Raw genomic sequence first — 23,193 nt, 5'->3', positions numbered from 1 at the left:
TTCCCACTGAATGGGAAGCTCTGTGCACCAGCATGCAGCCCCCATTGCTTTCACTTCACATGAGCAGGGAAACAAACCAGTAAGCCCATAGCTGACCATACCTTCCTGTTAAGTGCAAACTGGAAATGATGGTTAATCATTTCTAAGTATCCCAGCCTAAACCAGGATGAACCACCATTATCTGTCCTGGGGGAAGAATTCCAAGAGACGGGTGTCAGGGAACTGCCATCGGAGAGTCAGGTGGTGGAAGGGCTCAAGGAGGCTAGGAGACCCTCGGATGCTGAGGAAGGAACCAGCAGGGAGAGAGAGTGAGTTCCTGCAGAAACTCAGTCGGAGGGAGGGCTCCAAGATACTTCCAGTGAGAACAGCGGAGAAGTCTCAGGACCTCCGCTGGGGACGCCTACTCCGTGCAGGAAACTGTCACGCAGAGAATCCAGAAGGAGAGTTTCCGTGAAGGAACTCTTATGTTGGCGTAAATTCCGGAAACGCCCACTGGAGGATTACTGCCAGCGATTGAGGTAGCCATGCACCCATGGCTCCGCGGTCTGGGAGAGTTTTTAGAAACTGATTGCATGAGTTGAGAACTCAACCATCTATGCACAAGCAGCCCCTTATCCCATAACAGACGGGCAAAGTCTCCACAAAGTCTGCTCCAGTGGGACTATCCCCTCACTATCACAGTGCTAGTTTACCACCAACTGTGGGAAGGATCCTAGTTGCTTTTTTTTTTTTTGCTTTTTTTAAAAAAGAAAATTACTGTTAACATTCTTAATTTTTAAAATGTAGTTTAGTGTTTCCTGTAAGCCACCTTTGAGGCGGGGTGTAAATAATTGAAATAAAAAATGCATAAATTATATAAATCAAGGACATGCATTCTGATTATGCTAATAATTAGGGGGGTTATATTTGGCCACCCAGACCACTGGACTTATTAAACAGTTTCAAAGATTTCATCAAGCATTGCCTACACTACTTTCAAGCATCTTTTTACATATAAAATATTCAGAACTTTTTTTAAAAAAATGATGGCTGGGATTTTCAGGAAGCTGAGTTTAGTGCACTGTGCTTATGTACGTCACATCAAGTAACAGAATTCCAGCAGCTCTATGTCTTATAGATACGGGCAAACCTAAGGAAATCCCTACTGCTTAGATTGGTTTTTTTGAAGTGTATCCAGCCAGGCAAGAATTTATTGCCCTTTTTTATAGTTGACAGTTCATGCATTCAGAGGTTTTCTATCAGCATAAATGCAGAATCCATGGATAAATCTAAATCTCTAAACAGACTTTAATATACATAACCAGATGAAACTGGACTATGTGTATTTTTCCTTTACCGTATTGGCCTGAATATAAGCCTCACTTTCCCCCCAAATTCCGACCATAAAAAGTTAAAGTGTGGCTTATATTCGCGATCTTATGGTATGCAAACAGCACAGGGCAAACAGTGCCAGGAGTGTGGCAAAATGATGTCCGCCCTGCACGTAGTCCCCTGTCCTCTCCCCCAAGGTTGGGAAGGGAGAGAGCGAGGAAGGGGAAAGGCCACCGGCAACACAGCGCGGCTTCCCCCCCCCCAAATATTCTTTCTCCCCTCCAATTTTAAAGGTGTGGCTTATATTCGGGCCAATACGGTAATTGTCTTTTCACGATTTCCAGCATTTCCTTCATGAGAACATTTTTAACTTAAAATGATAAATGCTTATTTGGGAATTTGACCAGCTATCTTTAACTTGTTGTAGTTTTATGTTGAAGTAACAGAACAGCATCAACAAGCTATTAGAATGTATGTGGGCGCCAACAAATTAACTTGAAGGATTTTTATTTTATTTTTCAGTTTGTGAAATGCGGATATGCAGGATCCAATTTTCCAGAACACATCTTCCCAGCTTTGGTTGGAAGACCAATTATTCGTTCAACTACCAAAGTGGGAAACATTGAAATCAAGGTACTATTAAAGAACTTAAGTCCTTTGCATGGTACTTTGGGGTGCTACCTCTCCCTTCTGGATAACTTCTTCTAATGTATTATGTGATAATCTCGTTAAATCAGTACAAATGGAAATTGAGATGTGGCTTCTATATGGACAAAAATACACGGAGGGCGCTATTTAAATACAGTCATACCTCGGGTTACAGATGCTTCAGGTTGAGTTTCTTCAGGTTACGGACCTGCCGAAACCCGGAAGTGCCGGAACGGGTTACTTCTGGGTTTCGGTGATCGCACATGTGCAGAAGCGCTAAATCACGCTTTGCGCAGAAGCGCAGAATCGCAACCTGCGCGTTCGCAGATGCGCCGCTGTGGGTTGCAAACGTGCATCCTGCACGGATCACGTTCGCAACCCGAGCGTCCACTGTAGATTTTTAAACTATTGTAAGTGAGCGAGCTGATAGCAATATTTTGTACAGTAGTGGTTATTGTGTCTGACTAAGATTGGGGAATCCATGCTGAAACCCATTCAGCCGTGAAAGATCACCTTGGAGCAGTCATTTTCCTTCAGCCTAATCTGCTCACAGGAAGGGAATTTTCAGGACATTCTTGCTTCCCATTCTTGACCCTGACAGCGCAACAGATAAGCTGGGTATAATATTTATTCTGTGACATTACAGAAGACCTTTATTCCTATTGACTCATTCTGTTGGAGTTTAAAATAGCCTTTCCTTTGAGTCATGATTGTTTGGGGATCCTGGCATTGCCCCACTTATTATGTTGAGGTATAGCAGGGGAATCAGACTAAATCAAGTGTGTGGAGGGTAGCAGGCAGAGAGCTTGCTAAAGTAAGATTTGCTTAAGATATAACATGGGTTGATATCAGTAGATAGTTGTGTATTGCTTTGTTCACTTAGGTTATGGCCCAAATTGCCCTCCTCAACCAACGGCATAACCACAAGGAAACATGGTGGAACTGGAGAGATCAGACAAGCAGGCCTCAGAATGTTTTAGTAAAACCAAATCATGGGGGCGGGGCAGAGCTTTTTAAAAGCAAAGGGGGTGATTACAAACAGGCAGTACCACCTTGTATCCATGTAATTCACACAGATTTCTGTCCAATCTTGTTCATGCAATATAACTGGAGCACTGTCAGTCACCTGCATTTTAGTGGAGTAGTTATAACTTGCGTTATATGACAGCAGTTCCATTTCCTTGCCTTTCACTGTCTAGGATCATGTGTAGTTTTCCCGTCTGCTACTCCATTCTGTCTAGGCTCATGTTCATTCTTCTTTTCTGGCCAACTTACAACATCTCAGATTGTGTAAGAAACAGTTCTGCTTTCTCCTCCTCACGATGCCCAAACAGATAAACAGCTTAGAAGAAGAGAACACACCAAGCATGGGCAGAGGGGGCCAAGGATGTTCAAAGTCTGCACCTACTTTCAAACTCTAACAGTGATTGGCTAGCATGACTTTAGAGAAACCTTGGCTTTTACTACAAGTTTTAATACTATCAAGAGTTAAACATTATATTAGCACTGCCAGCTTTAGAGGTCCCACAAGAATTTTCTGTAGCCAAATAGCACAGGTACAGTGGTGCCTCGCAAGACGAAATTAATCCGTTCCGCGATTCTCTTTGTCTAGCGGTTTTTTCGTCTTGCGAAGCAAGCCCATTGACGGCTTAGCGGATTAGCGCTATTAGCGGTCTAGCGGCTTTTAGCGATCAGCTGAGAGGCGGCTTATCAGCGGAACAGCTGATAAGCGGCTTAGCGGCTTAGGAAAGGGGGGGAAAGCGAAAAAAACCCGCGGGAACTCGCAAGATTTTTTCGTCTTGCGAAGCAACCCCATAGAGAAATTTGTTTAGCGAAGCACCTCCAAAACGGAAAACCCTTTCGTCTAGCGGGTTTTCCGTCTTGCGAGGCGTTCGTCTTGCGGGGCACCACTGTACTTAGCAGGCATTAGGAAGAGAAGAACAATGGCCATCCTACTTGACTAGATTCTGCTTTGTTACTGCTTTGGATTAAGACCTCATTCTACTCAATAGGCAATTCAGTTATTCATGTCGTCTTGAAGGCAAGGGGAAGATGATTCACCTTTGGGAAAGGGTGGTAGTTGAGTGGCAGATTGTCTGGTTTGCCTGCAGAAGGACCCAGGTTCAGTCCCCAGCATCTCCAGGTAGCGCTATGACTGTCCCTTGCCTAAAACCATGAAAAGTTTCTGCCGGTCAGTCTAGGCAATGCAGAGCTAGATGGGCCAACGTTCCATCTATAAGGCAAATTCATGTGTTCCTGTACTCTAAAAAACACATCCATGCAAGGCTGAAGAAAACTCGAAGGATGAGATAGCTCTTCTCACCTGGTGTAACCCAGCTCTCGCCACCAAAATCCATCTTTGATAAGTTTCACAGTGCTCATAGATGCCCAGGCTTGCATGCTAATGGGAGCAGCCTCCACATTTGTGTGATTTTCACTTGGTTAATGAGTGGTATTACAAAGAAAGTGTGCTTTGGGAGAGGATTGCTCTAGGCGTGCTGGGCCCAAGCCCACATTTTTAGCTGCCCTACACAAATATGAAATGCACTGGCATTACATATTGGGCACCAGCTGAAACTTCAAAGCGGAGGTGCGAGCCTTGGGCTCAGGGGCCAAAAGGGCCCCTCCAGACCTCTCAATCTGATCCTTGGGATTCTCCCAAGATCCTACTCTTCTCCACCTACATCCCGTCTCCCTTGGCAACACCCCTTCCTAGCCGTACTTTGCATCCTCCTCTGGTGTTTTTTGCCTGATGGGAACGAGTCTGTGAACTCTAATAATGGTTCTTGCTTGTTTGGATGGAGAATACAAAGGTGTGTGAGTGTGTAGAAACTAGACTTCTGTATGAAGGCAATATTTATATTCATTGCTCTGCTCTGGCCCCTGCCCACCAGTGGCATGTTGCCCCTGAAAGATTGACCTGAACAGAATGTGAGCTTGGGGCTGAAACTTTCCCCATCTAAAGGGAGCATTGGTTATTTGCATCCTTGTGAGATCTTTATCTTTAGCAAATTGTGCTTAAGCAGGTTCTAAGAATGAGGGCTCCTGAGTCATGCAGCACTCATTTTCTTCATCTGAAAGCAAAAGTGGGGTGTCACATAGAGACATTCCACACCGTTTCAGTTTTTCCTGGCATATAAATAGACAAAACAGTAAGGAGCATGATCAGATTTCTAAACTGTCTTTTCAACATACACAATGATACAGAAGTTTCCAGAATATACTTATTGGAACCAAGATGCTAATTGCAACAACGCAGCAAAGAAGAAATTGGGGGCTGCATAATTTGATATCAAAATACATAATTTTCATTTAAGTGATATTCAGAAAATGGCCCACTTCACACATAATGGTAATCTACAATCAGGAATGAACTATGGCTTGTCATGAACAATCAATCATACTGGTTTCAGCTTGTGTACCTCAGAGAGAAACAAGCCATGAGTTTTGGGCTCAGTATTAAAGGGAAACCAGCACTTGTGGTTTGTTTTTTTTCCAGAAAAACCATGACTTGAAGCCAAGGTTTGTTCTTGGTTTAGCCAAACTTCATAGTTTGTTTTTGCCACAGGCAGGCAAGGCACAGTTGAACAGTACATACCGGCACACTGCTCATTCATGCTAAGCTATGGTTTTGTTTCTGACCTGGAGTTACCTTTATGGGCAAAGTAGGGCACTGAAAGAGGGGTGATTGTGAAGTGGCTACAGAAGTCAAAATTTTGCAGAAGCAGCATCAATGCATGCAAAACCACCAACTAAACTATTAGCCTCTTTAGAGCATACTGAGGGCTGCCTGGACTATATGTGCACATTGGGGTAGCCCTAAAAAAAACAAAAACAACAATGAATAATTGTAGTGTTTTGGGCAGCTTAGTGGACTTAACTTTGCCAAAGATTTGATTTTTCAAAACATGATAAAACATTTTAAAAAACACCCCAAATTTGACCCCATCTATTATTGATGAAGTTCTCACAATGCTTAGTGTTCTTACATTTCAAACACCTTTGAAAGTCTCTTTGACTCCTACTGGTTTAAAGATTTGTGTAACTGCACTGTAATAAACTATAGTTGCAGTTCCTCCTTTTCTTCCCTAACCCAAACTCCCAACCAAGAAACAAGCTTCTGAAACACTGATAGCAGGAAATTCGCTCTAAGGGGATGAAAGTAGGCTGCATGGTACAGTCTGGATTTTTTTCTGGCAGAGATGGAGGTGTATCTGCTCTCCTTGGCTCTACATTGAAATATAGTAAGTAATCTAGTATACTTGAAGCTAATGGCTTTCCTTAGTGACATGAGATATTGTGGGCTCCTTGTCTTAGATTAGTGACAAATAGCCATTGTATAGATATTATACTAGTACTTGAATTTTGCTTGTCTACAGAAATGCCGATTACTGCATTATAGAACAGTGAAAAATTCTATTCTTTGCTTTCGAATTAGCAATGTGCTTAGAGAATTAAAGCATGCAGTGTTTAACATTTATCTGGTTGTATGTATATATTTCATCCTATTTCTTCACATTTTGAGTCAAAATGAATAACACATTAATTATTCAATATATTTTTAGTGGTTAAAGGATAATAGTCATTTCTTGGGGGATGACAAATGCCGTCCTGCATAGCAAAATTGCGGGCACACCAGGATACTTGTAGTGCATTATTGATGAAAATCAGAACATCAGGCATTGCATGCATGGAAATAAGCTCTTCTTGTTTCTATTTCTGTTTCGGTTCTTGGTTTCTTTGTTCTGTTTTTTAAACTTAGTAGACTTATTCTCACTTGCCCTGAAGTATGCAGAATTTGGAGCATTTCCACCTGTCCGTGCATCTGTTTTTTCTGCTTTAGTTCTGTTGTTTATACTTGAAATAATTTGAAAAAAAAAGATTTCACTTAGGCCTCTTCTGATTCTCTTGCTTCTGCCTTTTCTTCATCTTTCTTGACCTGTTGAAGTAGAATAACAAAAAGATGGTAAGTGAGGCGTCCCTGTGCTATCATCCACTCTTTTGCTTGGTGGGACCTTGTAGCCTCTTTTTTTGGGGTGCTTTATAATTTTCATGTCCTGTCCACTTATGTTCTGAATACATAACCATTTTAATCTTTCTTCATTGCTTTCATTCAGTAGCTAGTACTTCCTTAAAGCTATTGTACACATCTTGCAGATGTGACATGCCCCAATAATTGCAGCTGCCTGTAGAGGCAAGGAATCTGAAGGTCAGTATCAGTGTTAGAAACCACTTGCTGAGACATAACAAAAATGAGTCATCGAAAACTACTTGTATCTTGTCTGCTATGTAGGCAAGACATATTATATGGAGAGTATTAAAACCAATAATGTCAGTTCACACATGCAAACTCGCCATTTCTTTTTTTCTGATGATTCCTCTTGCAACTCCCATGGGGAAATGCAGTGTGTGAAATGGTGGTGAACTGTTCGCACATAGAGCTGTTTCTACAATCTCATTAATACAGCGGTTCCCAAAAGTGCAGATGCAGAAATCATGTCTATGACGTGAACTTTCCTACGATTCCCCATGCAGTCCTGCATTCTAGGGATACTCGAGGGAAAAATTAACTGGCTTGTATGTGTGAATCTACCCTTAATATGTTCTGTGTCATTGTGTTGCCATATATTTAATATTTGTTCTTCTAAATTGAATACAGGATTCTCAACATGCTTCTTCAAGATCATGTCTGAAGCATGTGCTAAAAGCTGTGTGATTCGTTGCTCCTCTTGTTTGATATAGATCAAGGGTTGTCAACCTGGTCCTTACCGCCCACTAGTGGGCGCTTCAGGATTCTGGGTGGGCAGTAGAGGGTTCTACGGTACAAGCTGAATGCTCCTGGTGGGCACTGGTGGGCAGTAAGGAAATTTTACCATCAAGAAAGATGCATTAGTGGGCAGTAAGTATAAAATGGTTGACTACCCCTGATGCAGATTGAAAAAATAGTATTTTAAAAGTAGCATTAATAGGAACAAGGCAGCAGTGGGGTAAAATGATACATTGAATATACTCTATTTACCTTTCAGGCAATTTTGCTTCTAAATTTGTTAAATGAATTATCTTCAGCAGACTATTTTAACCACAGCTAGTATGAAGTTAAGAGCTATAGTAGAGGTGCAGAATTACAATAAAAAAATCCTAAAAAGCACAGTATTAAAATCCTGCTTAGAGGAGGATTTCAGTTTGGTTTTAAAGATGCCTTTTCCACTTTCATGTAAGTTCCCCATATGACAGATATATTTAGGCTCAAATATTCCATAGTTGCTGGAGATCTGTTACTTTATTTGAAAAATAGGGACTTTACTGTTTAAATCTCCCCCTGTTTTGAAGCATGAGAACAAATTTTACTTTGTTCCTTTTTAATATCATGTTAGTTAGGATATTGATGGGATAGGACACAAACTAGATTAGAGGTAAACTTTTTCTATGCCTGTGTTCATTGCAAGAATGATGCCATATCACTGACTTGCCATCACTGACTTGCAGTACAAAGTATTTTTGGTAACTTCAAAATAGATCAGAGTTGCTTAATCATTTCAAAAATGTCTTATAAATCAAAATTAAGTTAGGCATGAAGTTCATATGTTTGTGGAGGATAGTTTACAGACTTTGAATAAGTGGTGCACATTGCAGAAATCTTCTGACTAATATAAAACTTCTATTTTTTTCTCCTCAATCAGTGTGGAATTTGCAGTCCCTTATTTGCTTTTGCTACTTGTTCTCTATGCTTGTGCAGCACTCGTTATTCCCATTTAGTAATGTGCACAAAAACATGAAACATGCATGGAAATTTTATTCTGCTAAGCCCACCTATTATTGTGTGCAATTCCACATCATGTGACTTGTTCATATATAAATGTGTAATAAAAAGTTGAATGTATTGGTCTAGAAATCTACATGTGAACTAGGCCCTTTGTCCCAAATTCCATTTGATTTTAATATACATAACTGTTTGTAGAGTTGTGCCGACTGTGTTTCTTTCATTTTAAATACCTTGCTATGTTTTTCATTCGGACATGTAAGTATTATCCCTCTCCATTGTATTGTAAGACTGAATAGTAAAAGCAGCTTCTTTTTATAGTTTTTTTGAAGAGTTGAATTCAAAAAATGGTTTTGGAAAATGTTAATTTGCCAGTTTTCATTTGTAACTTGTAGGATCTTATGGTTGGTGATGAAGCAAGTGAGCTGAGGTCCATGTTAGAAGTTAACTACCCCATGGAGAATGGCATTGTCCGGAACTGGGATGATATGAAACACCTTTGGGACTACACCTTTGGACCAGAAAAACTTAACATTGACACAAAAAACTGTAAAATACTTCTAACAGAGCCTCCTATGAATCCAACAAAGAACAGGGAGAAGATTGTGGAGGTAGGTACCTTGAAGCTGACCCTACTTTCTGTCTGAGAAAGCCCAGGTGGCAGTATTCTTCAGGAGGAGTTATATTCTGTTTGGGGGCAGGGAAAACAAGTTTTATCCAGGATCATGCAGTTACGTGTGTTCAGAACCTTCTGAAATGGCAGTGGAAAGTTAGATATCCTTCAATGCTTAGGGTGTTTTTCAGTGAAGTAATATGTCCTTCGTTTCTTTACTTCTCTACGTTGGCTTACTCTTGCATGCTAAAGAGGATTTTAGGTAAAGGGACCCCTGACCATTAGGTCCAGTCGTGACCGACTCTGGGGTTGCGGCGCTCATCTCGCTTTATTGGCCGAGGGAGCCGGCGTACAGCTTCCGGGTCATGTGGCCAGCGTGACTAAGCCACTTCTGGCAAACCAGAGCAGCGCACGGCAACGCCGTTTACCTTCCCACCAGAGCGGTACCTATTTATCTACTTGTACTTTGATGTGCTTTCGAACTGCTAGGTTGGCAGAAGCAGGGACCGAGCAACAGAAGCTCACCCTGATGCGGGGATTCGAACCACCGACCTTCTGCTTGGCAAGTCCTAGGCTCTGTGGTTTAACCCACAGCACCACCCACGTCCTAAAGAGTATTTTAGGCCTTGTTAAAACAAGCGGAGATGCATTTTAAATAAAAGGACACATTCTACTCATGTAAAAACATGCTGATTCCTGGACTGTCTGCGGGCTGGATTTAGTAGGCAATTGGGCCAGATTTGGCCCCCGGGCCTTAGTTTGCCTACCCATGCCCTAGATGGAGAATCTTGAACATCAGTTTATTTGTATGCCACTTTCCTAGAGCAAATCCTGGCTTGGAACATCAGTAAAGTTTGCATTTCAAGATAATTCAGTAACCATGAGAAAACAGGAAGGAAATGCACTTTAAAAAACTAAAAAAATTAAAGGTAGGAACAGCATATAATGCACCAGTAGGGATAGATATAAAGTGTTTAATAGTGTTAGATGGAAGGCCTTTCATAACTTGTGTTCTGAAAACACTTCTAATTTAACTTTTAGAAATTTAGTAGTCTGTAAAAATAGTTTTAGCAGTCTGTTAAATATTGACAATTTTTCAGCATCAAAAAGCAATTCATTTGTTCTGTGCTGCATATTAACTGAATTGAAATATGTTAAGTTTATGACAACTTCTTTTTGAACTTCCAAACAACTATGAGCCATGAGCTATATGATGGTCCAGGAATCAGCGTGTTTTTACATGAGTAGAATGTGTCCTTTTATTTCAAATGCATTTCTGGGTTATTTGTGGGGCCTGCCTGGTGTTTTTACATGAGTAGAATGTGTCCTTTTATTTCAAATGCATTTCTGGGTTATTTGTGGGGCCTGCCTGGTGTTTTTACATGAGTAGAATGTGTGCTTTTATTTAAAATGCATTTCTGGGTTATTTGTGGGGCATGGGAATTTGTTCTTTCCCCCAAAAAATATAGTCTAGCCCACCACATGGTCTGAGGGACGGTGGACTGGCCAATGGCTGAAAAAGGTTGCTGACCCCTGCTCTAAATGTTCAGAAGATAAAATCAATTTTTTTCTACATTGAATTTTTAAAAGTATGGGCTGCTTCTATGTTTGAGGGGTGGAGAGACTTGCAGTGATCTTTATATGACCTGTAAACCACACTTTTTTTGCAAATACAGATAATGAAGTTGCCAAGTAGTGCTTTGTCAAACACTGACTTAACCTATGAAATTTACTGTGCTTTCTTCAAATAAGAGATAACTTTCATTTTCCAGGTAATGTTTGAAACCTACCAGTTTTCTGGTGTCTACGTAGCCATTCAAGCCGTTCTCACTCTGTATGCACAAGGTAAGTGTAAATACCCAATAGCAGTCAGTTGGGTGAGGCTGCACCACTCAAACTCCAGTCATTTTCTTTTTGGTGTTTACTGGAAGGAGGGGCAAGACATTGGTACAAATGCATAATTGGGAGTACTGGAATGTCTCCTCTGGTGCATTTGAACCTAACTGCTGTTTCACCCCTCTCTCTCTCTACCTACCTACTAGAAAGCAAGAAAGATACAGGTGACAGGTTGGGTGAGAACTGCCACCCCACCTTGGCTGACTGCTGCTGTAAATGCTACTTTGTACTTAAGATTTATTTATGTATTAGCAAAATTAACCACCCCAGCCCTAGCTAATGGTATCTTTCTCAAACAATGTTGTTTGGAGGCCTTGTTCAAGCTTAATTGCTGTGCAAGGAGATCTTCATGGTGTCCCACGAGTGACTATGTTACATATCCTCATGACCACTGCTCCATGTGCATTTTTCTAATCTATGGGTTGTGCTGAAGAAGATTCCAGCAAAACAGTCAGATCATCCGGGATCACTGTCCTACGTTGTTATTCAATTACTACTTCGGCACAATTAACGCCTAAAAAAGTTTTACCGATTAGCCCACAGGATAGCATCTATTACGTTGTTTCAACTATAGACTTATTATACTTTCACGGACTTTCAAAGATTGACAGATGTGTGTTCATTTGATTTCAAATATATTAGAGAATTTACAAGTGTACACATTTTGTTTTTGTTCTACTAAATCATGTATATCATGCAATAAGAATTGCAGTGCTATCTAATATACTGGTGTTGCTTGTATTGTTTGTTGACGAGTGACTATGAGGCAGCTCTGCCCACTGTGGCTTGGGCCACCCATCCCTACTTTAATTAGTAGCTAAAAAGCATAGCTAGTAGTGCTTCTATTCTCTAAAGTGCACTCTTTTCTATTGCTAATTGAGAGACTACTGCTAGCTCATAATTAGGGCAGAGAGAACACTATGACATGTATTAGTCTGAACTGCATGTTGCTTTACTCTTGGGTCAAGTTAATAATTTTTTATGGAAGCAAGCTACTTCATGTATTGATTGAAAAGGCTCAAAAGCCTATTCAACTGGCCGCTTCATTTACTGAGAGTAGAGGAAGACGGCTTGACTTTTGGAGCCTGAAGAAAATAAAACTTGTATCCAAATACAAATGGAACCATGAAGCATGCCTGATGAAAGTTGTTCAAGCCAGATGATTATTATAATGAGCTTGCATTGTAAAGAATATGAAAAAACGACTATTATCAGCGACATGCTCAGCTACTAAAATATATATTTCCATTCTCCATGTATGCAGGACCATCCTTCATACATGGAGAATGACAGTATATATTTTTCGTGGCTCAGTATGTTAGGTTACACGTTTGAAATGCTAGCTGGTATTTTCCACTATGATGCCTTGGTTTCCTTGAAGGAAATAAGCAAAAGCAATCTGCATCAGGCCTATAAAAGAAAGGAAGACTGCGTAAAAAACGACACTAGGAATGTGCCCAAATGTCTTCTTTAATAGTTTGAATAATAATTGTTTCTACGCTGTAGTGTGAAAGCCCTAAGATGTTATAGTAGCATGCTTTTCATCTTGAGGCAGAATGACACTAGCCATTCTTGATATCTTCATATGGTGGGATATAAATATAATAACACAACTGAATTTAACTTACTTTTTGCTCAATGTGGACACTGTACCATGATGTTAGTTTCACAGGCTTCAGGAATAAGCCATTCAAGAAGTGGAAGTCCCAGTCCCTAATCTTCCAGGATTACACTTTCATTGTCTGTGTCACAAGCCACGGAGAGATTTAGGAGAATCTGTAGGCTCAGGCTTTCCTCTGACCTTCTCCCAGCATACAGACCAAGGCTAGTTTTGTTTCCTAGACTTAAAACCAGGATCCATACTGACATGCTCTCATGTGCTTTTGCCATTATTCTTGTTCAGGTTTACTGACTGGTGTTGTTGTGGATTCTGGAGATGGTGTTACTCATATTTGTCCAGTCTATGAAGGCTTCTCTCTTCCTCATCTCACGAGAAGACTAGATATTGCTGGTAGAGATATTACCAGATACCTCATCAAGGTAAGCTAGTGGTGTTGAATCTGAGCAGAATGCATGTTTATTATTATTATTATTATTATTATTATTATTATTAATATTGTTGTTGTTGTTATTATTTTATTTTCAAGAAAAAAGAAAACTTTCCACATATACACTCCAATACACAATATACATTTTCCATGATGATTTTGTTTTCTGCCCTTCGTTGCACCCTGTCTATCTCTTATTTCATAACAGTATTACAGTCAGTCCTAATTCTTTGTTGCTCATACTTAAAATCCTACTTGTGAATTCATCAAACTATAATATTTATTTAAATAGTCCCAAAAAGGCTTCCATTATTCCACAAAACGGTCATCAATTAATTTTAGCTGTTAACTTTGCCATTTCTGCGTAGTCCATCACCTTACCCATCCATATTTCTTTTGTGGAAATTTCTTATTCCTTCCATTTTTGAGCATATAAAATACTTGCTTCTGTCGTAACGTACATAAACAATTTAATCGTTTTTTTTAAACTTCTGTCCCTATAATCCCTAAAAGGAAAGCTTTAGGGTATTTTTTATTGTATAATCACTTGAAACATATTTTTTATCTCATCATATATCATCCTCTAAAACATCCTTACTTTCCTACAATTCCATCATATGGGAAAAAGGATCCTCCTGCTTGTTTACATTTCCAGCAGTTCTTAGGAACTTTCTTATACATTTTAGCCAATTTACTAAGTGTTCTATACCATCTATACATCATTTTCATATCATTTTCTTTTATAACATAACAAGCAGTAAATTTCAAATTTGTTTTCCATAACTTTCCCCAGACATTTATTTCTATATTATGTGCTAGATCCTTGGAACATTACTGATTTAACTATTTCATTCTTCATCTCCCATTTCAATAATAGATCATACATTTTTGACACCTGGGAATTTCAGTCTGGGTTATCCCCAACAAAAAGGACTCTGTTGTTTTTGGGAAAGTTATACTTAAACGTGTTTTTCAATTCATTATAAATCATTTCCCAGTACCCTTTTACCTTTTCACGTGTCCATAGCAAACTAAATTGCTGGACTTGAAAACTCAGTTCCCTTAACCTATGTAATTTGATTATTTTCTTAAAAGTCATGCTTTTATCAGCTTGTCTTTCAGAAGCCTGCTTATTTTAAAAAGCTATACAGTAAGCCTGCAACTTACACACATTTAATTTGTGTGCATTCAGCTTTACATGTGTGGCAATTTTTTTTAAGGGGTGGGGGCGGGGTTCCAGGGAAAATGACTTTGGCAGTCCCGACCATCATTGAACCCAATGGGGTTTGATTAGATGCAATTTTGGCTTTAGGCACAATTCTCGGAACGTAACCCCCACGCAAGTTGTGGGCTTACACTATGTAGAAGGGAGAGCACTTTTCAGATTTGCCACTAATTAACTTACTTTCATGCCAGCTGCTTTTACTACGAGGGTATGCCTTCAACCATTCCGCTGATTTTGAGACTGTTCGTATGATTAAAGAAAAGCTGTGCTATGTGGGCTACAACATTGAACAGGAGCAGAAACTGGCCTTGGAAACTACTGTGCTAGTTGAGTCCTACACGGTGAGTATGTCACAGGCTTAAGCTACCACACTTAGGCACTACTTCAAATGCTGATTTGAGTGAAGCCTCTTCTTCTAAAGCAGGGGTAGCCAACTCTCAAGTGACTGTGATATACTTTCAGAATTAAAAACTGGCAGTGATCTATCCCCGTTTTTGGGGAGTTCAGCTCAAAGTTGTTGAGGAATCGAAAAGTGCCGTTTTTATAGGAGTTTTTTTTAAAAAAAGCTTTTTGAGGGGCAACTTCTGTTTTTTTTGGGGGGGGGGTAAAGGCAAGGGACAAAGGAGTGAAGTCACTCACAGGCACAGGTCAAATCCGTGTCCAGGGCAGCTGTTTACCAGCTCCATCTGGTACGCAGGCTGAGACCCTATCTGCCTGTGGAATGCCTTGCCAGAGTGGTGCATGGTCTGGTTATCTCTCGCTTGGACTACTGCAATGCGCGCTACGTGGGGCTACCTTTGAAGGTGACCCAGAAACTACAACTAATCCAGAACGCAGCAGCCAGACTGGCGACTGGGAGCGGCAGCCAAGACCATATAACACCGGTCTTGAAAGACCTACATTGGCTCCCAATACGTTTCTGAGCACAATTCAAAGTGTTGGTGCTGACCTTTAAAGCCCTAAACGGCCTTGGCCCAGTATATCTGAAGGAGCTTCTCCACCCCCACCGTTCTACCCGGACACTGAGGTCCAGCACCGAGGGCCTTCTGGCGGTTCCCTCACTGCGAGAAGCCAAGTTACAGGGAACCAGGCAGAGGGCCTTCTCGGTAGTGGTGCCCTCCCTGTGGAACGCCCTCCCACCAGATGTCAAAGAGAACAACAACTACCAGACTTTTAGAAGACATCTGAAGGCAGCCCTGTTTAGGGAAGCTTTTAATGTTTGATGTATTACAGTATTTTCATATTTTTTGGGAAGCCGTCCAGAGTGGCTAGGGAAGCCCAGCCAGATGGGCGGGGTATAAATAATATATCATCATCATCATCATCATCATCATCATCATCATCATCATCTCCTCTATGGATGAAAACAGCAGCACAGAGAAAGCTCCGTCTTCCCTTCCAGAGATCGTACAACGATGGAGGGCGGGGCGAGGGGGCAGGGCAGGAGTCAGTTTTAGTGACGCTAAGGAATGGGAGCCGGAGATCGACCGTGATCTACCAAAACCTCATGGGGATCTTCCAGTAGATCGCGATTGACCTGTTGGACATCCCTGTTCTAAAGTGTTCATTGTTCAAATGGGCTGCCTTGTTCCAAATTCTATTGAAAACATGTTCCTTAAGGCTTAATAAAAGCTGATGAGTCATCTGAAGACATTACCACTTGGTGTGCCATTTGCCTATCACTGTCTGTCTAACTCATGTCTTTTATGCTCCTAACTACCTTAGACATACAGTGGTGCCTCGCAAGACGAAATTAATCCGTTCCGTGAGGCTCTTCGTATAGCAGTTTTTTCGTCTTGCGAAGCAAGCCCATTGACAGCTTAGCGGATTAGCGCTATTAGCGGTTTAGCGGCTTTTAGCGGATCAGCTGATAAGCGGCTTATCAGCAGATCAGCTGATAAGCGGCTTAGGGCTTAGGAAAAGGGGGGGAAAAGGGAAAAAACCCCGCAGGAACTCGCAAGACATTTTCGTCTTGCGAAGCAAGCCCATAGGGAAATTTGTTTTGCGAAGCGCCTCCAAAACGGAAAACCCTTTCGTCTAGCGGGTTTTCTGTCTTGCGAGGCGTTTGTCTTGCGGGGCACCACTGTACAATTTAACCACTTTCTTGGAAAGAGCAGGAAGCAAATGCTTCCAGTTAATGGTCATCTGCCTCTGTTTTTGCCTCGTTTGGTCTCAGCTACCTTGTTGGGGTTGTGTTTTGTTGTTTTTTAAACTGTTGTAAGACACCTTGGAGGATTTGTCGACAGGCGTGATGTAATTTTAAAATTATATCATTTAAAAATAAGAGCTGGAAGAGGGAGAAGATTGGAGTGTTATTTTGCCAGGAGACGCAATACTGGGTCATGATAACAGCCTGTCTTGCATCAGCTGTGCTTTTTGGTCAGAAGTCAGAGAAAAAGCCACACAACAACCACTATGGTGGCTGTAAGCGAGGCGTTAAAGAGCAGTCAGACTCCTGGAATAAAACCACCTTTTACATGTGTTTTTTTTTTTGGGGGGGGGCTAATTGTTTGTTTTGTTTTTGTTCTAACTTTATTAGTGCTTTTATATTGTCTTTTTCTCTTGTAAACCTCCCTGAGATCTTCAGAGAAGGGTGGTATATACATTTAATAATTAGAATTAGAATTCAAGTGGAGAGAGAGCCCAAACTACAAGTGCATCAAAATGAGATTTGGTGATTTTCGTCCCATCGCACATCTGAACCAACTTGGTACTGCTAGAGGGGTTTCCAGTGATTTATCTGAACACTGTCAGTATTTTTTTTTTTAAAAAAAACTTTTATTAGTTGTAATTTAACAGTAATTTTATCAGTAACATCAGACATTCTGTTCCATAGCTCCCAGATGGCAGAATTATTAAGGTTGGTGGCGAACGGTTTGAGGCGCCAGAAGCTCTGTTCCAGCCTCACTTGATCAATGTGGAGGGAGTTGGTGTCGCTGAACTGCTGTTCAATACAATCCAAGCTGCTGATATTGACACCAGGTAGGACCAGGAAAAACTAGCACACTCAAATCTGTGTGAAGGTAGAAAGATGGGATGGGCAATTTCCCAGTGTTGCATGGATGTTGTCTTTAAAGAGATGAGTATATGAGAATACAATTAAGATTCAAAGACTAGGCAGAAATGGCTACCAATCATCTGTACAGCATTTACTACTCCCTGTTTTGCTGCAGAAAGTCAATCCTGAATGGGAATGTTTAAGGGACTATTACTGCATCTTTAATGTTGGTTTCTGTTCCCCTTTTTGGAAGTGAAAACATGTCTTTCACACTGGTGTTGCTGCAGTCACGCTCATTGTTTACAGAAGTGTGTTTCATCTTTAGGTCTGAGTTCTATAAGCACATTGTGTTATCTGGAGGTTCCACGATGTACCCAGGGCTGCCTTCACGACTGGAACGTGAACTTAAGCAGCTTTACCTGGAACGGGTCCTGAAAGGTGATGTGGAGAAACTTTCAGTAAGTAGCCTTCAAATAAATCCTAAGTTATATACAGGACTGTCGCTAGAGGGAGCAAGGTGGTCCAAAATAGCGTGGGACCGTTGATTGAGTTTGTAAACTTTGAATAATCAACTTCACATTGAGATTACAGTTGTTTGTGAAATTGCTTTAAGCTGCTCAGCGTCTTGGATTGTACTTAAGTACACTGTGAAGAACTTTCTAGAGTTCTCTCTAGAATGCCATCTCAGTAGAGCAGTGGTGTCCAAACTTTTTTCAAAGAGGGCCAGATTTGATGAAGTGAAGGGCCCTTGAGGGCCAACCAAAGGGCCGACCCAAGTTGTTAACCTTTTTTAGGATTGAAGTTGTTGAGCTTCTTTTAGGGTTGAAGTTGTTGAGGGTTTTTTTAGGATTTTACCCCAGGAAATAAACTGCCACAGGGGCTGGATTAAACCGACCAGTGGGCTGGATTAGGCCCCCGAAACGGACTTTGGCCATGCCTGCAGTAGAGGAACTACTAAGTTGGAAGAATGAGGAGGAACTGGTTTTGCTTTGTGTTGTTGTGCATTTCATAATATACAGTAGAAGTTTAGTTTCCTGAAGCTATTAGGTGGTCTTCATCCTTCATAAAACAATTATTTAACCCAGGATGGCCAGGGTGCATGTTGTATACAGTCCCCTGAAGGAATTTCTGGCAGCTCCTGAAACTTCCCAAAAATGATCTTAAGAGAAATTTAAAAATCCCCCAGCAGGCGGCATGGACCCAGTATTGTGCTGGTCATACTGGACAGGTTTCAGGCTCTCCACTGGTCTCCTAAGCTGCCTCTTTTTACCACTCCAGAGGGGCAGCTTCTCCCTTGGGTGCAGTGTCCTTGTTAGAAGTTCTCAGAGAGGCTTAGCAAATGGGAAGAAGCACTGCTTCCTTGTTCCTCTTTAAGAACATCTGACAATGGCACCAGCTGAGAGCATGTATATGGTATGTGTTTATATGAGTGTGCACACATACTGGAATGTGGCCCTTGGAGGGTGGCATACTTTTAATGTGGCCCTTGAGCAGAAAAAGATTAGCCACCTATCCACATCAGTGGCATAGATTAGAAAATATTCCAGTGCTTAATCTTTCTGCAGGAAAACATCCGTTTCATGAGTTTGTTAGTACCAATGAATGGCTACTGATTGTCCAATTTATTTTGCAATCTTGGCAGTTTCAAAGTTTTTAGTTTGGTTTACTGAAAGTAAGTAAAATAAACCTGATAAATTAGATCACTCTGTGATGTGAAATCTTTGACCCTCTGGAAATTGCTGGGCTTTTGTACAGGTTTCCAGAAATACCAAACACCACTGTGTTCTCAAAATTACATGTGAGCTGACCTCACGTTTGTGGGATCAACCTTGATTTTTTTCTTACTAGCATCAGTTAATTTTCTGTATTATAAAGCTACCTGCTTTATGGGATAACTTTGTAACAGATTAGATTTAAATGTTAATGGATTAATCATGTAAGAGTACTGGCAATGGTTGGGCAGCATATTTTTACAGCACAATTTTTAATACAAGTGTTTATACAAAATGTAGGTGACATAGGAGGAATGCCTCCTAAATTGTGTGCATCTAAATGTATCAAAAATATTCTTGCTTCACAGACATTGTGTATATGCAGGTTAATTGACTAAAACTGATTAACTGGTTTAAAATCGTGCAAACTGGGTTGCAGCTCTACAGTATGTCATATATAGAGCTTCCAAAATAAAGTGGCCTACCAATTACAGAACTTAAAGCCTATATATTAACATTTTTTATATTCTAATATTTACATAATACTTTGGTTAATTTTGTGGCTTAATACGTATATTATTAGACATCTGCATTATACTCCACTTGCATATTGGATAAGGTCATTGATTATAAACTAGTCTCTTAGTATCTCTGTCCACAACTACTTTTGTGATTGTTCTGGATCAGAACATAAGGAAAAACCTTCTGAGCAGAGAATACAAGGCATGCTATGTTTTGCTGGTGCTCTTGAGTCCAGTTCTACAGGGAGCCAAACCCAAAGCTGGGGGAATAGATTGGAGGTCTAATCTGTGCTATAACACTTCAGGGAAATAAGGCAAAATGTAGAATGCTCCTCTCTGTTGCCAAATGCATCCACATAAAGATAGCTTACAGATTCTCCTGCTATCTAAACCTGTTTTTTTGTAATCTATGTATATATCAGGGTGGTTTTTTTAATGTAATAGGCTACAAGTTCAGATAAATCCATTAGAAAAAGACAAAATTGGAACTACAGTTCAGTTTCTAATTTGCAATGTTTCCCATAATCTCCCAAGCTATAGCTCTTTTATATATGGTGTCTACTAATATTCCAGTACTGTAGTCATTGACCATCCAGAGAGAAAGAGCTGTTTGAATGCCAGTTCTGCCATTCTTAACAGGTTTCACAGCTTTGCTCTATAACCTCTAGTAATGCTGCTTTATCATCTTTTCCCATTAAGAAATTTAAGATTCGTATTGAAGATCCACCTCGTCGAAAGCACATGGTATTCCTTGGTGGTGCAGTTCTAGCAGACATCATGAAAGACAAAGATAACTTCTGGATGACCAGACAAGAATACCAGGAGAAGGGAGTACGTGTGCTTGAGAAACTCGGTGTGACGGTTAGATAAACTCTGGAGCTTGCTCCCATCGCAGCTCCAATGCTCGCATTCCTTTATTGCCAATCTTTGAACTCATTCAGCTGTGTGACACGGAAAGGCCTGTCTCTGCCCTTTGACTCAAGGGCTAGGTTTTGTTCTGGTTCCTTTTGTTAGATATTTTAAATGTGGCTATATTTGACTACTTAATTGGACCACTTCTCAGCAAACAAAACAAGGGCACGAATAGCCTGTCTGTCACATCGTTCCTTCCCAGTAGGCAGTTGGGTAATTCCAGTAGCTTTTTCTTGGGTTATTGTTATAATGCTGTTGGCATTTGTCTGTAGCTCATCATGGATGGAAACTTTTTTTAGCACGAGAGAACCTTTGGACAAACAGCTCTTTACTATCATGTGGTTGTAGTGATTTATCTTTGCATCCTTTTGCCTTTATCCCATGCTGTTCAGTGTCTTTATATTGTAAGAACTCTGAAATCAGTGTCTTTATATCTTGCTTATGATCTCTTAAATTGGATCGAATGGCAAACTTTTTTTAAAACCTTCCTCTGGAATATTTTGGGGTCTGAAATTGTTTCACATGAAAATTATGTATCCTTAATCAGATGGCAGAGTTATGAGGAAACTAAAATAGAAATTTGCCTGTCTGTTGTTGCAAATCTTAACTGCCTGCACTTCTCTCTCTCAAATGTATATTTCTAGCTTGATGATTTGTCACTAGGTAGTTGTTTTCTCCTATGGAATGCATACAGAGCTCCTTGCAATTTTTTTCCCTTTCTTTTTTTTTGGTACTGTGATACCATCTTTCATTACCATTGGGGCTTAAAGACTTTTTTTTTAATGGGTAACATTAGAATGTCATCTGGGACTGGATTCCTGGATATAATCTATTGAAAGTAGTATGTTTTAAAAAAACCCTGAACTTTATTTACTGGTACAAAATTAGAGAAAAACAGAATTGTATTAAATTTGAACACACAGTGCCAAGTAATTATTGCTTTTTTAAAAAATAAAAAAATTATAATTGTTAATGTTATTTAAAATCACCCAGATATTTATATATGGAACTGTGAGGTAGGTTGTGAGGAATGACCTATATTTGTAGCGGTTAAAAAACCCCACATTGGAATATTGGCATTGTAGTAAACTGGTAAATACTCAAAATTTACCTGTCTATTCTTGACTCTGGGCTAAAAGGAAATAAAATAAGTATTTGAAATACTGTTTCATTAAAGTCAAATGTACCACTGAAGAAAGGTATAGTGATTATTGACACCCTTCAAAGTAACATCCACCAGGTATACCAGAAGACGAAAGCTGCTTTCTCACCAGAGCATTCTTGGTAATTTGTGGTGTTCCATACATGTGCATAAAAAGGAAAGCTTTCAACAAGATGGGTGAAGCAGCTTCAGACAGAAAGAAGTACAACACACACAGGGCAACTGTTCCATGTGAATAAGGGTGCCCTCTAATTTCTGTTAATATTTTCTCTTTTTGTGTGTGCTTTAAGCATACCTGTTGAAAGCAAGTGCTAATGTGCAGTGGCGTAGCGTGGGTTGTCAGCACCCGGGGCAAGGCAAGTAGTTTGCACCCCCTAACCCGTGGATTTGCACCCCCTAACCCGTGGATTTGCGCCCCCTAACCCTAACCCCAGATGTTGCGCCCGGTGCGGCCAGCCCCCCCTGCACCCCCCACGCTACGCCACTGCTAATGTGTGCAGTGCCTCTCACAAGATGGGTTCAGCTTCAGCTAGTAGTAGCATGTACATTGTGAGTGCCTTTTGCTGGTCCCAACTCTTTCTGCTTTTCATTCCTCCTTGGGTTTGTGGGCTTTTACTCTACCTTTTCCCCCTAGGTGAAAATCCCAAACAGGAACACAAACTACAGGGTTAACCCTTGTTTTCTACTATGAGAAGCACTGAAATATGGTAAAATAAACTAGATAACCGGTATCTAAGTACATAAGATCTACAAATGCCAACTTTGACAAGTGGCTGGCAACAAACACTGACTCAGAATTGTCAGCCTTTTACTGTGTGGGAGAATATGGTGTGGGTGTTCTTGCAATAATGTGTGCTATTGAACCTCAGCATAATTTTTAGAGTTTGGGGGTAAGATCACTCCAACATAATAGCCCCTCCAAAAAAAAAAAAAAAATTCAGAAGAGAAAGAAGTTAAAAGGCATGAGTATATATAAAACAATGAAAAAGTACAACAGTTTCACAGAGTAGTTGCTAAGATGTTGAGCAGTACCCATCTTAAATGTTTAGGGAGTTAAGAGACTAAAACTCAATATCAAAAGCACCAGCTATTTTTTGGTTACTGATGCTATCAGAAAGAATGAGGCATATTTTTCCAACCATAAAGCTATATAGACAGTTCGAAGGCATCACATTCAGATTTTTTAAAAAAAAACCCAAACCTTTTCCTGATGATGATGATGATATTTGTATTCTGCCCATCTGTCTGGGTTGCCCCAGCCATTCTGGCTACTTCCAACTGAGCATTAAAAACATGGGAAAACATCAAAACATTAAAAACTTCCCTAAATTGTTTAAATGCTTTAAACAATTAAAATGGAAAAGAAATAGTTCTACACTCATGAGAA

General features: G+C 40.4%; 1 protein-coding gene and 1 long non-coding RNA gene across 4 annotated transcripts in view; one reads left to right on the top strand and one right to left on the bottom strand.

The window, feature by feature from the left end:
• The window catches only part of ACTR2 (actin related protein 2), a 27,103-nt gene extending 5,298 nt beyond the window's left edge, over positions 1-21,805 (top strand). Inside the window, exons 2-10 of one of the 3 annotated variants that reach the window (XM_079969993.1) lie at positions 1,834-1,944; positions 6,911-6,925; positions 9,115-9,330; positions 11,105-11,177; positions 13,132-13,268; positions 14,693-14,842; positions 17,338-17,483; positions 17,825-17,957; positions 20,432-21,805. In XM_079969993.1, the coding sequence (XP_079826119.1) occupies positions 1,834-1,944; positions 6,911-6,925; positions 9,115-9,330; positions 11,105-11,177; positions 13,132-13,268; positions 14,693-14,842; positions 17,338-17,483; positions 17,825-17,957; positions 20,432-20,602 (1,152 nt within the window). In that variant the 3' untranslated portion in view covers positions 20,603-21,805. Of the gene's footprint in view, positions 1-1,833; positions 1,945-6,907; positions 6,926-9,114; positions 9,331-11,104; positions 11,178-13,131; positions 13,269-14,692; positions 14,843-17,337; positions 17,484-17,824; positions 17,958-20,431 lie in introns of those variants that run through there. The other 2 variants (XM_079969995.1, XM_079969994.1) reach the window with 2 other exon arrangements.
• LOC307212706 lies at positions 21,361-23,193 on the bottom strand. Its single transcript, XR_013837125.1, has 2 exons — positions 22,292-23,193; positions 21,361-22,117 (listed from the first exon to the last, which is right to left on the bottom strand). It is a non-coding gene; the product is annotated as an uncharacterized lncRNA (long non-coding RNA).

Source organism: Podarcis cretensis (assembly GCF_951804945.1).
Source record: "Podarcis cretensis genome assembly, chromosome: 3".
In the NCBI taxonomy this organism is placed as follows: domain Eukaryota; kingdom Metazoa; phylum Chordata; class Lepidosauria; order Squamata; family Lacertidae; genus Podarcis; species Podarcis cretensis.
This window is presented reverse-complemented; position numbering and strand designations above follow the sequence as displayed.